We start from the raw sequence: 14,255 nt of genomic DNA on the forward strand, positions 1-14,255 counted from the left end.
TGGCTTCAGGCCTCATGGGAAAGTTAGAGAACCTCCTAGAACTGGCTCCCACTTGATATCCAGGCCAATACACAAGCATTAATTGAGCATCTTCTATGTTGTAGATGCTGCCAGGATGTAAAAAGAAGACTGCGGCCCAATCCCTACCTTCACAGAGCTCCAACTACCAGCCCATCAGTATAGACCACTGGGAAACCCCAAGGCTTTGGAAACAGACAGACTTGGGTTTGCAATCTGGTACTACTGTGTGACAAGAAAACCTCTAAGGACTCAGTTTTTCCTCCCTAAATACAGGTAACGCCTAGGGCTGTTTGAAAGTCAAATAAGGTATGGTACATAGTAGGTCTTGGTACAAAAGTTCTCTGCCATCATGACTGGCCCAAGCAATACTGGTTATGTGAATCCAGAAGAACATTTTAGGCTGGGTGACCCAGAAATGCTCCGTCAAAGAGAAGGGCTTGAGCCAGACGTGAGAGAAGAGGCTGGTGTGCGTTTTGTCCAGTTTTCCTGGCTGCTCACAGCCTGAGCCTCCTACTTACCTACATCTGGCAAATTCCCATTGCGTAGGCTTTGATGGAAGACAGGCCACTACCTGCCACAAAACCCGACACTTGCTCTCCCAGACTTCCTGGCTCCAAGGTGTAGGCAAAAGCCGGATGTTCTGCCAGTCGGAAGCTCCACCTGGGACTTTGAATCTGGAGCAAGTCACAGAGAAGCAGGGGCAGTTGAGAATTCATTTCTGCAGTGGTGGCAAGCAGAGCCAGCAGTGGCCTCTAGTGTCTGGAGGAGGAAATGTCAGCCTCGATGCCTGGGTGAGAAGAGGCCTCACTGCAGTGGGTGGAGGGGCCAGGGGTTTTTTAAGCAGGCTGTCCTGTGCCCTGACCTTGACTGTGGTGCTGGCTGCCCAACTTCCCTTGGTGCCTACCTGTTTACGGAGACTTGTTTGGCAGCCCTTGTATTGATTCTGTATGCTACCCAGTGTCTCTCTAATTGTGTGTGTGTGTTGTATGTACATGTGTGTGTGTCGGGGGTCCTTTTCTTTTTTTATTTTGCCAGAGTTAGTTCCTGCTGTTTCCAGTCCTGACTGACCTTGGTATAAGAGGAAGGAATAGATTAGGTTAGGTCACTCCAAAATCTTCCAAATCTCTTTATTTTTACTTCTCTTATCTCAACAGACACTTGACTAGCACCCTACCATGTATGTGTTTGTTTTTTTGTGTTTTTTTGCGGTACGCGGGCCTCTCACTGTTGTGGCCTGTCCCGTTGCGGAGCACAGGCTCCGGACGCTCAGGCTCAGCGGTCATGGCTCACGGGCCCAGCTGCTCTGCAGCACGTGGGACCTTCCCGGACCGGGGCACAAACCCGTGTCCCCTGCATCAGCAGGCGGACTCTCAACCACTGCGCCACCAGGGAAGCCCATATGTAGTTTTATATTAAGAGTAGGAGTACAAAGAGCTTTAAGTTTCAGTCCCTGTACTCAGGGAGATGAAAACCTCGTTGGGACACAGACAAATGACAGCCAAGGGAAATTATGTGGAACACATCTAGCAAGCAAAGGGTTAATTTCCTTTGTTCACAAGGAATTCCGACAAATTTATGAGAAAAGACAATGCAGTTTTTTAAGTGGGTGAAGGGCACTGATGAGACAGTTCACAGAAGAGAAAATACTGGCTTTTAAATATGAAAAGATGCTCAGTATCATTCATAGCAAGAGAATTATAAAGGAAAGCTGCAGCAAAATACTTTCACTTCTTGGATGATTGACAAAGATCAAAAAGTGTAATATGTTGTATGGACACAGGCGGTCTCATACATTGGTAGTAGGAGGGGTATTTGGATATAACTTCTAAAGAGAGCAGTATGAAGTATATATCAAAATTAAAGGTGTATAGCCTTTGACCCAGTAATGCCAATTCTAATAATTTGTGGTTGTACATATGTGCAAAGAAGCACGTACAAGGGTTACAGCATTCTTTTCATAGCAAAGGATTAAAAACAACCTAAATACTGTATCATTAATAGCAGACTGGTTAAATAAGCAATGGTACAATGTACTGTGGAATACTATATTGTCACCCAAAAGAATAAGGTATATCTATATGTACTGATGTGCACCATCTTCTAGATTTATTGTTAAGTTAAAAAAACAAGATGCAGAGCAAAGTGTTTTTAAATGCGTGTGCACACATTTGTATATACATAGATGTCTGGAAGGGAGTACTAACCAAAAAAGTGAACAGTGGTGGCTGCCAAGAGGGGAACAAATGAAGGGGACTTATTTTTGCTGTTTGTAAATCTCTTTGGTACCTTATGAATACTGAAGCATGTGCACATAGTAACTGGTCAAATGTAATATTTTTAAATCTAGCTGGGGAAATAGGATATCAGCAACAAGGTAAGTGCTATGGTACAAGGCAGTCCATGCCAAGTACTGAATGAGTGATAGAGACAGCCAGTAAGAGGGAGAATCTAGATGAGGGAGAGGTCTCCAGTGCCGGATGGGTTCTGGGTGACTGTGATCTAACCTGGAAAAAATGGCAACACTGAGGCCAGCAGGGGGAGGTGGCGTTCCGGAAGGAGGGAGTGCAGCTTCGGAGGCAGGCATGCTCCTGACACATTAGAGGTGAGGGAGTAAACGTGTTGGGTGGAATCCAAGGTTGGGGCTCTGTCTCTTGTGTCTGCCTGCAAGAGGTAATTGTACCCTGGCTTTAGAAGCCTCAGGGATGACAGCATTCCCCTGCACTGAGGGAGTCCCCAGGAGTCAGGCTGGGTGGTGCTCCCAGCTGTCCCATGGAGATCTGAGTTGCCACCTCCCCACACCCACACCCCGTCCAACCTAGGCCTGCCAGGGCTTGCCTGCAGAGTTAGTAGCTGGGAGGCCTCACGGGGTAAGAGAAGAAGTGGCCATCCAGCTGCCCAGGGTGGGCTGGCTGATACAGCCATCAGGAGGGGAGCCTGGCCACCTCTGTGGATGCCCAGCCGTGTTGGGTGATAAAGATCTCACCTTCCTCAGGGCCCTCCCTCCTGGCCTCTCCCAAACCCTTACCTCACCTATTGGATGTCAGTGGCAGGGGTTTTTAAGAGGACACTGACAACCCCAAAACCTGGCCCCAGAGACACCCGTGCCCTTGTTCAGCCCTGGAAGCTGGGTCCCTCCTCCACCGCACATCCCTCCACCACAGTGCCTGGGCAGGGAAGTGTTAAGTGCCCCTCTCTGCTTTTGAGGCACCTGAGTCACTGTCTGGGCACTGCGGAGCTGGCAGGCCCAGAAGAGGTGGTGTCTGGAGAGGTGTTTGTGTCTGCTGAGGGCAGGAGGGGAGGACACCCTAGGAAGGGGAGGGCAGCAGCGTAAGCTTCGGCCCAGGCTGACCTGGGTTTCAATTCCGACTCCTTCACTTACTAGCTGGGTAACCTTGTACAAGTCACATGACTTCTCCAAGCCTCAGTCGCCACATCTATAAAATGGGCATTCATCGAACAAGTCTGTTTAACAAATTTGAGAATCTATGTGTCAGACAGCATTCTGGGTCCTGAGCATAGAACAGGCCTTGTTCCTATGGAGCTTCCAGTCCAGTGGGTGGGTACAATAACTGTATTTACCTCAGGATTAAAGAAGATAGTATGGATGCAGGGTCTAGTATACTAGGTACTGAATAAATGACAGCGATTTTTTCTGGGGTTTGAAAGGCTCCCCAAATAACCTCTCTTCCTTCCCCAAATTTGAAACCAGTTAATAAAGAGAAAGACACAGAACAGAGATTTGAAATTCAGTCCTTTCAGAGAAAAAAAAATGGGTTGGAGGATATAGCTGAGCTATTCAGCCAAAATGGGCTCCTAAATAATTAAGCTATCCTCCTAACCCAGAAGGCGCTGCAGAAAATCCACATACAAGGATTTTAGGGCAGCCACCTGGTTGGAAGTGGGGGCTTAAAGCTGTGCATGTGGCATAGTTTAAAGAAAGGTGATTTGTCTTTATCAAAAAGTGATGAATGTGATGGAGATTCCAGTGAGGTAAGCTCCCCCTTGACCCCCATTCCCCCGTTGTTGCTTCCACTGCACCACTTCTGCCTTAATGCCAGCTTCTGGACTCTCTACACTCCACACTGAAGAAGACAGGAGGGTGGGCTAGTGAGGACCAGCTGTATCAGATTACCCTAAGGCACTACTTCAGATCCCCTGGCCTCACCAGGCTCTTGTTGCAGCCCTGTGCAGCTTGGACCAGCTTCACACACAGACAACCTATCAGCGCCTCACCTCTTGCCCAAGGATTCCCTGTTGACCCTGCAGCCCAAGTGTGTGCAACCTGAAGTACAGGCAAGTTAATGTTTGATGAGGCGAAGGTTTAACCAAGGGAAGAATGGAGCCAGTGCAGAAATTCCCCACCCTCACCTCCTCTCCTGCCCACTCACCCAGGGGATGGTCTGAGATGCCACCTATCCAGCTACATCTTCTCTAGGGTGAGTTCTCCCTCCTTCTCTGCTTTACCCACTTCGGCCCCCATTCTGCTCCATGGAATTGCACTCATTAATGAAATCTGAAGTCAAATCTGCTTTCTGGGGAACCCAGGCTAAGATACCAACCTTCCTATCTCTTATGAAGGAAAAGCCCCTCACCCCCATGGTTTTTCCCAAGAGGAAAAGACATTTGTGAGACAATAAGGCCATAGCACTTTATTTAGGACAGACACGAAGGATTCCCCTAGTATTCATCCCCCTCCTCTTCTCCCTCCCCCTCCACACTATCCATGCCCACCTCCTCATAATCCTTCTCCAGGGCAGCCATATCCTCCCGGGCCTCGGAGAACTCACCCTCCTCCATGCCCTCGCCCACGTACCAGTGCACAAACGCCCTCTTGGCATACCTCAGGTCGAACTTGTGGTCCAGGCGGGCCCAGGCCTCAGCGATGGCGGTCGTGTTGCCCAGCATGCACACGGCACGCTGCACCTTGGCCAGATCACCCCCAGGCACCACAGTGGGGGGCTGGTAGTTGATGCCAACCTTGAAGCCCGTGGGGCACCAGTCCACGAACTGAATACTGTGCTTGGTCTTGATGGCAGCGATGGCGGCATTGACATCCTTGGGCACCACGTCTCCACGGTACAGCAGGCAGCAGGCCATGTACTTGCCGTGACGGGGATCACACTTCACCATCTGGTTGGCAGGCTCGAAGCAGGCATTGGTGATCTCTGCCACCGACAGCTGCTCGTGGTAGGCTTTCTCTGCAGAGATGACTGGCGCATAGGTGGCCAGGGGGAAGTGGATGTGAGGGTAGGGCACCAGGTTGGTCTGGAACTCTGTCAGGTCCACGTTGAGGGCCCCGTCGAAGCGCAGGGAGGCCGTGATGGAGGAGACGATTTGGCTGATGAGGCGGTTGAGGTTGGTGTAAGTCGGGCGCTCGATGTCTAGGTTGCGGCGGCAGATGTCATAGATGGCTTCGTTGTCCACCATGAAGGCACAGTCTGAGTGCTCCAGGGTGGTGTGGGTGGTCAGGATGGAGTTATAGGGCTCCACCACGGCTGTGGACACCTGCGGGGCTGGGTAGATGGAGAACTCCAGCTTGGATTTCTTGCCATAGTCAACAGAGAGCCGCTCCATCAGGAGTGAGGTGAAGCCAGGGCCAGTGCCCCCTCCAAAGCTGTGGAACACCAGGAAGCCCTGAAGTCCTGTGCTCTGATCAGCCTTGAAAGTGAAGGCGAAGAGAAACATGGGGTGTGAAGCACAGCTGACCAACAGCAAAGAACCAGCTTGTGCTGTTTGAGATTTCCCCAAAAGTTTCATAAAATCCTTGGAAGACTTTTCCAAGGGCACAAAATAGACCCTGATAAGGAGGTCCTACTCTCTCCTCCTTGTCTCTCTTCCTCTCTCAAACCTCCTGAAGCCTTCCACAGACAGCTCTCTTGACTCTTGTGCCGTGGTCATTTTTGTCATCATAACTTGCCACCTCCACCTGGCTTCCTATCCGTGCCCCCTGATCTAACCAGATGTTTCTGGAGGGCTTCCTTGCTGAGATTAACAACCCAGTAACCTGATCCCGGTCCTTGCTGGAGGCTGAAGTTGATCAGAGAGCCTTGAGCTGGTATTGTTTGGATCCCTGTTTTTCACAGGGCCTTCTGCCCACATACCTACAATACAAGGTGACATTCTGGGACTGTTTATGGGTGCTCATATCTTGGCCAGGCAGCCTATCAACTGGCAGCCACTCTGCCCAGCATTGGGCCACTTCCTGTAGCAGATAAAAGGGACACCCGGCTCCAGGCTGGAGCCCACACTCTGCCTCCCTTCCTCACTAGTCCTGATCCTGTGTGTTTAATTCTCGTCCAGGAGACTCTCCCAAGGATGGAAGCTGCCCTTTCCCCGTCTGCTCTCCAGACCACTTCACAACAGAAATCCAGATTCCCCCCCCGCTCCCCAGCCCTCAGCTCTTCTCTCACCAGCTTCCGAATCCGGTCCAGCACCGGGTCGATGAGCTCCTTTCCGATGGTGTAGTGGCCACGGGCATAGCTATTGGCAGCATCTTCCTTGCCGGTGATGAGCTGCTCTGGATGGAAGAGCTGGCGATACATGCCCATCCGAACCTCATCTGCAGTGGGCAGAATTTTAGGTCCCCCTCCCCTTGCAGCCTGGCTCCTGGAGCCCCAGGGTACCCAGAAGAGGTGGGTCACCAGGCCCGACGTTCTACCCTAGAGGAGCCCCATTCAGCCTGCTGTTATTGCCCTTGACTTTAAGTGTACTTCAACGAAAAGGCAAGGGATGTGGAGTGACCTTGAGACTCTGGAGCTGAGTGACAGCAGAGCTGGAGTTCTGATTCGCTGCGGCAACTGGAACGACAAACCAGTGCTCTGCAATTATGGAGAAGGGCTTGCTGTGGTACCTGGGACAAGGCCGTGGCAGGGGCTGCTCATCACTCCCCAATCACAGCGGGCTCCAGATCCACAGACACCACCCGGGGCACATGTTTTCCAGCCCCAGTTTCACTAAAGAAGGTGTTGAAGGAGTCCTCCCCTCCCCCGATTGTCTTGTCGCTGGGCATCTGCCCATCTGGTTGGATCCCATGTTCCAAGCTGCAGAGCTCCCAGCAGGCATTGGCAGTCTGCACTGCAGCCTGCCCCACGTGGACTGAGATACACTCACGCTGAGTGGACAAAGGGCAGAGAGAAGCATATCATGCCTGGACACGATTCCTGCCTTCCTTCCTTCCTTGAGTGGTTCTCTCGCTGAGATCAGGAGCTCCTGGACTCTGCTCTCTGTGCCCCACGTCCCGGGGGTGGGGGGCAGTGGCGGGGGGCAAAACCCTCAGGGGAAGCAGAAGATGTGACCAGTTCTAAGATTATAGAGCCTTTGCTCAGTGACTAAGCATCTTGAGGAACACTGAGGGGCTCAGATGAGTCTGACAGAGCATGATAGGCAACCCACCCATGTCCAGAAAGAAATTAGGGGCCATTAGTAAGGAAAACAAGATCCAAGTGAGGTTTCAGGGGTCAGGGACAAGGATGAGGTTTAGAAAAGCAGAAAGGACTCTGGATTCATGTTAAAGCTAGGAATGCCAGCAAGGAGGGGGAAAGTGGGCCTGGAATGGATGTGTGTGTGTGCACTGTTCTTTCCCCTTGGGTGTGTGTGATTCTGGAGTGATGAGGGGCTGGGAAGAAAGTTCTTCCTCACATGACTCGAGGCTGGTCAAAGAGTTCTTGGTGGGGCTTCCCTGGTGGCGCAGTGGTTGAGAGTCCGCCTGCCGATGCATGGGACACGGGTTCGTGCCCCAGTCCAGGAAGATCCCACGTGCCGCGGAGCGGCTAGGCCCGTGACCCATGGCCGCTGAGCCTGCACGTCCGGAGCCTGTGCTCCGCAACGGGAGAGGCCACAACAGTGAGAGGCCCGCGTACCGCAAAAAAAAAAAGAGTTCTTGGCCCCCGAAGCAGGACTGGGGTAACCTGCTTGGTCCTAGAAAAAGAGAAAGGTCATTGCCCTTCCTGGGGAGCCCCATGAGCATCAAAAAGACTTGACCCTCTTGCTTCATCATGTACTGAGCCTCCATTATCTGCCTGACACTGGGCGGAGACTGGGAATACATAACACCTAATACCCAGTCCCTGCGCTTAAGAAACTCACTGGGGAAGGGAGCGTTTCATACGATAACAGATATGTGACAGTGTGGTAAGTAGGATCCCAGAATGTTTCTTCCTGCTTGAGAAGTATTTATGGCAGACTTTAACAACAAAACGAGCACACACATCCATCAAATTTCCCCAGGCTTTAAGGCTTAATCGTGTGGAGGATGTAAAGAAATGAGAATTCTCACACTGCTGCTAGAAGCCCAAAGTGATGCATCTTTTTTGGAGAGTGATCTGGCAATATCTAGGAAAGCTGAAGATGCTCTTGCTCTAGAGAAATTCTCACATAGGTACACAAGAAAACAGGTGCAAGAACAGTCACAGTACCATAGCAACGGAAGCCAATTAAATGTCCTTCAACAGGAAAAAATGAATAAAGAATGATTCAGAAGTGGATGTGGATGAATACAAGAATCTTGGGCTTCCCTGGTGGTGCAGTGGTTAAGAATCTGCCTGCCAGTGCAAGGGACACGGGTTCGAGCCCTGGCCCGGGGAAGATCCCACATGCTGCAGAGCAACTAAGCCCGTATGCCACAACTACTGAGCTCTAGAGCCTGCAAGCCACAACTACTGAAGCCCGCACGCCTAGAGCCCGTGCTCCACAACAAGAGAAGCCACCGCAATGAGAAGCCCACGCACCGCGACGAAGAGTAGCCCCCGCTCACTGCAACTAGAGAAAGCCTGCACACAGCAACGAAGACCCAACACAGCCAAAAATAAAATTAATTAATTAATTAATTATTTAAAAAAAGAGTCTTACCCCCCAAAATTCTTAATAGAAAAAAAGCAAATTAAGAAGAATCATAATACAATACTATTTATATAAATCTTTAACTTGTATGCATCATTTACAGATAAATTTTTGTATTTGCTATATATTCTTGGAATATATCACAGAAGTAAAGAAACCAAGGGAAAATATTAACACCCAATTTGGAATAATGTTAGAGGAGGGAGGTGAATGCGTTCGGAGAAGGATTCTATTTCTTAAGCTGGGTAGCAGGTGTTCATTATATTATTCTTTATACCTTTCCGCATGTCTGAAATATTTCATAATTTTTTAATGAGGATGCTTTATCCATAAATTTTACACTTCTCTGACTTTGTAAATATGACACAAGGGCCTTGACTTTTTATGATTTTTAGATGACTGGGATTAATACATAGACCATCTGTATCCCAGCCCCATCACTCCCCCACTTGCCTCTCTGTGGGCGTCTTCCCCTGGCGAAGTGGGGCGATAACAAGAGCCCCTCCTAGAATCACTCTGCAGATGAAAGAATGCGTGTAAGCTGCCTGGCTCATTGGACGACACAAAGTAGGGTGCGCCATACCTGTTGGACCCCCTTACCAATTCCCCATCCCCCAACCCCGGGGGTCATAGTAAGAGAAAGTAATGAATTAAGCTGGGAGGGATTTCGGGACAAAGGACTCCAGAAATCCCCAGGTCCAGGAGGGAGGGCTGACTCAGCTCACCAATCACCTGGCTGGCAGGGCCAGCACCCGCTGCTGCACCTCAGAGCCTGCCCAGGCTCTGTGCACAAAGCCAGACCCTGTCCAGCCTCCCACAGCTGCTGGCCCATGCAAGGTGTGTCTGACCTGGGGTATGCCAGAGTCGCTGGAAACGATGCCCCTCACTCTGGGTTTGGGCAAAGAACTCAGCGCCTGGAATCACACAGACTTGACCTCAAACCCCACCTCAGCTGTTCCCATCCCCTTTTCTTGCTGGTGAAAATAGTATAATCTCACACTCAGCAGGCTTTGTCATTAGGTTGTTTAGTTCTGTATAGTAAGCATTAATTAGGTGCCAGGCACTGTGCTTAGCGCTTCACATACACTATCTCCTTTAATCTTCACAACATCCCCTTAGGTAGGTGTTTTTATTACCCTATTTTACTGACTCTCAGAGAGGTCAAACAACTTGCTCAAAGTCATGAGCAAAACCAGGAATATTCAGAGGGGACAGTCTGGGTCCAACCACGCTCCTAACTGCACTTCTATCCTGCCTGTCAGGGAGCCGGTAAAAGATATCAAATGAGCCCCATACCCAGCACCCTCCCTATCCCCACTGATATGTAGCTGAAATGAGGGGTCAGACCAAGGCACAGCAGAAGGACAGGACTATGAGGATATGTCCTTGCAGCCGGGAGGTGGGACCAGAGGCCAGCAGGGGCCCAAGGTCTGCAGGAAAGTGCCTGCACTTTCTGCCCCTGTCCTGCTTACCCCACTCTCCCTACCCCTAAATTCAGAGCCCTTCAGCAGCCCCTCAGACTCAGACCATGTCCTAGTTACCATGGCCTGTCCCTCTCTATCCCCTGAACATACCAGCACATTTGGGGGGCTGCACTCACATCTGGAAGTTTCTCTCCCTCTCCCCCACCTGACCTGCCCACCCGCTGTAACCCCATGAACACCTGGACCATGGGACCCTCATTTGCACGCTCAGCCCCACCTCTGCTTACCATGCTACCTGGCTGGGGGCTGGCTGGGGTCGTCTGTCTGTCTGTCTGCTGCAAGATGGAAGGCAGGGACAGGTCTGTGACGGACCCACAGCTGCCGGCCTCCTTATCCTCTCTGGTCTGCTCTCGGGGAGGTGGGGGGCGGGAATGTTGTTAGAAACGGCCCCAAGAGGCAGGCCTGTTGATGTGGTTACTGTGCAGCTGGCAGGCGCTGGGCCTAGGCCTAAGCAGGGGAGCGAGATGGGGCAGGCAGAGGAGGGGCCTGCTGGTAGCCCCACATCACTGGGTACACGGTGTCTGTTGCTCAGTCACACAACTCCATTTCCTGGTGGTGCAGCCTGGCCCTCACAGGTGAGAGGGGGTTTAGAAATCAAGCCCCCTGAGCTCCAGCACCGCCCTCACCCCCAAGGTTGGTGAGGATTGGAAGAGGAGTAGGCAGGGCTAAGAAAAGTCTGCAGTGGACCAGAAATGATGAGTCCTAGGGCAAGAGGTCAACTCAGGGCCTTCTGGGTAGAAACTCAGAATATCACAGAACAGAGGGAACTAGAGCTCAGGTTAGCCCCGTCTCTAGCACTTAACTTCCTTTGCCATCTGCAGAATGGGGAGAGGTAGTATTGTGAGATTAAGCAAGTGGGCCCCAAATCCATTCATCTGGATAATAATTTCTGAGGTCTGTGGTTTCATGGATCAACCCAGGGTAGACTGGGCTTCCTTACCTTTGAAGTGTTGGTTGGCTGTGTCTTCTCTCCAGGGATCTTGGCCTCTTAGTTCCAGGTAGGAGAGAGAAGACTTCAGTCCATAGCCAAAATCAGAGTTAACCATCTTAATATTCTGGGTCGCACCCTTGTATGCTGTGGTGAGAAGGGCTCTGAAAAAAGACCCAACCTCAGGATAACTCTCTCACCATTTGCCATTACACATTTAGTCCAGAATTGCTGTTGTTCTCCACAGGCAAAGCAAGATGCTGAGCATCTTCAGGACTATTCCTCAGTGTCTCTCCCTATTCCAATCCAAGTCTTTGCTGTTCCAGCCTGGCCTTATTTCCCCGCGGAAGGAGTCACCATATGGCCTTGGGCAAACTTATGAGACACAAATGTTACTGTTTCACATTTGTAACCTGCTTTGTAGTTCTTAAGGCAGCTTCACCCCGTATCTCCTTTGAGTCCCTCAATAACTTTGTGAGGTAGGCAAGGTGAGGCCTCCACTCCCAGAGGAAGAAAAGGAAATTGCAGCCCCTTGTGTTTTGCCCAAGGTCACGTGGGAGTTAATTAGTGGTGGAATTAAGATTCTTCTGGGACTCAGGCTCAGTGACTCTCCCCTTTCCACATGGCAGAGTTTTCGATGTCCCTCATCCACCTGAGGCGTTTTTGTGTTTTTTTTAAAAATAAATTTATTTATTTTATTTTTGGCTGCGTTGGGTCTTCGTTGCTGCGTGCGGGCTTTCTCTACTTGCAGCAAGTGGGGGCTACTCTTCGTTGCGGTACGCGGGCTTCTCATTGTGGTGGCTTCTCTTGTTTTGGAGCATGGGCTCTAGGTGCACCGGCTTCAGTAGTTGTGGCTCGTGGGCTTTAGAGCGCAGGCTCAGTAGTTGTGGTGCACAGGCTTAGCTGCTCTGCGGCATGTGGGAAGCCCCCCTGCTGCTTTTTTATTTTCTTTCTTCCCATCCTAAATTCTATGGGGCTTCCCTGGTGGTGCAGTGGTTAAGAATCGCCTGCCAATGCAGGGGACACGGGTTCGAGCCCTGGTCCGGGAAGATCCCACATGCCACGGAGCAACTAAGCTCGTGTGCCACAACTACTGAGCCTGCACTCTAGAGCCCTCAAGCCACAACTGCTGAGCCCGTGTGCCACAACTACTGAAGCCCACATGCTTAGAGCCTGTGCTCTGCAACAAGAGAAGCCACCGCAATGAGAAGCCCTCGCACAGCAAAGAAGAGTAGCCCCCGCTCACCGCAACTAGAGAAAAGCCCGTGCGCAGCAACAAAGACCCAATGCAGCCAAAAAAAAAAAAAAAATTGTATGGTCAGCGGTCATCACTCCCTTGCATATCCCTCACCTCCCTCACCTCCGTCTAGCTTCAGTTTCCTCGTTTGACTAAACCACAACCCTGGTTAAATCCATTTCTTCACCAATTCTGTGCCTGCACTGACTCAGCTAAACAGTGGCTGTAGAAAAACCCAGAACCATACTGACTGATCCGACTTCAAATGCATGACCACTAACCTCAAATGGACCCTAATGCTGCCTGGAAACCACATTACCTCTCTCCAGTCACACTTCTAGCCAGCATCATGACCAGGAATAGGAATGCTAGATTTAGCAAATAAAAGAATTTTTTCTAGCAACGCTACCCAGGAAGAAGATGCTAATGTGAATTTTCAGTCAATGTGGCAAATGGTGAGAGAGTTATCCTGAGGTTGGGTCTTTTTTCAGAGCCCTTCTCACCACAGCATACAAGGGTGCGACCCAGAATATTAAGATGGTTAACTCTGATTTTGGCTATGGACTGAAGTCTTCTCTCTCCTACCTGGAACTAAGAGGCCAAGATCCCTGGAGAGAAGACACAGCCAACCAACACTTCAAAGGTAAGGAAGCCCAGTCTACCCTGGGTTGATCCATGAAACCACAGACCTCAGAAATTATTATCCAGATGAATGGATTTGGGGCCCACTGGGCCCAGAAGTCTCCTGCTAGCACTCCAACTTCTCCCAACTGGTCTTTGAAGTTGGGCATCTCAGAGTCAACCTAGACAACACTAATTGTGGAAAGAAAATTATCCCAAAGGCAGGCAGGGGGAGGGGTCTTATGTAAAACAGAGTAAAGAGACAGATTTTTTGAGAGCATGTTAATGTATCTAAGTTATAAAATGAGGTAATCAATACTCTTCATTCCTTCAACAAGTATTTATTGAGTGTCTGCTATGTGCCAAGCACTGTTCCAGATGCCAGAGATACAGTGGTAAGCAAAAAGAGCCTGTGCTTTTTAAAAAATTTTTATTTATTTATTTATTTATTTATTTATCTATTATTTTTGGCTGCGTTGGGTCTTCGTTGCTGCGCGCGGGCTTTCTTTAGTTGCAGCGAGCGGGGGCCACTCTTCATTGTGGTGCTTGGGCTTCTCATTGCGGTGGCTTCTCTTGTTGCGGAACACGGGCTCTAGGTGTGTGGGCTTCAGTAGTTGCAGCACGCGGGCTCAGTAGTTGTGGCTCACGGGCTCTAGAGCACAGGCTCCGTAGTTGTGGCTCACAGGCTTAGTTGCTCTGCAGCATACGGGATCTTCCCTGATCAGGGCTCAGACCTGTGTCCCCTGCATTGGCAGGAGGATTCTTAACCCCTGCACCACCAGGGAAGCCCCAAGAGTCTGTGCTTTTAAGGAGTTTATATTTTTGTGGGAAGACATAATAACTAAACAAACAAGAGAATTTCAGATAGCAATGAACACGTGAAGAAAACAAAACAGGGTAATGGCCCAGAAAGTGATGGGGGGCTACTACTGAGAAGAAGCCACTCTCTAAGAAGGTGATATTTGAACTGAGCGGTAAGGAGATGGCCACACCAAGATCTGGATTGTAGTGGTTCAGGCAGAGAGAATAGCACGTGCAAAGGAGCAAGCCTGGTGTATATAAGGAAACTGAGGGAGGGAGGGAGGGGGTTATGCAAGATGAGGTCACAGAGGTAAAGGGGCCTGGC

At 50.3% G+C, this 14,255-nt stretch overlaps 1 protein-coding gene across 1 annotated transcript; it reads right to left on the reverse strand.

The window, feature by feature from the left end:
• Positions 1-4,698: 4,698 nt before the first annotated feature.
• Positions 4,699-6,600, reverse strand: LOC309809200 (tubulin alpha-1B chain-like; the record flags this gene model as incomplete). Its single annotated transcript, XM_082630103.1, has 2 exons — positions 6,432-6,600; positions 4,699-5,679 (listed from the first exon to the last, which is right to left on the reverse strand). Exons 1-2 carry the CDS (start codon positions 6,567-6,569, stop codon positions 4,699-4,701), a joined length of 1,119 nt encoding a protein of 372 aa, XP_082486229.1. The 5' UTR covers positions 6,570-6,600.
• Between the last annotated feature and the right edge of the window lie 7,655 nt (positions 6,601-14,255).

This window comes from Mesoplodon mirus (genome assembly GCF_964341445.2).
Source record: "Mesoplodon mirus genome assembly, chromosome: 8".
Classification (NCBI taxonomy): domain Eukaryota; kingdom Metazoa; phylum Chordata; class Mammalia; order Artiodactyla; family Ziphiidae; genus Mesoplodon; species Mesoplodon mirus.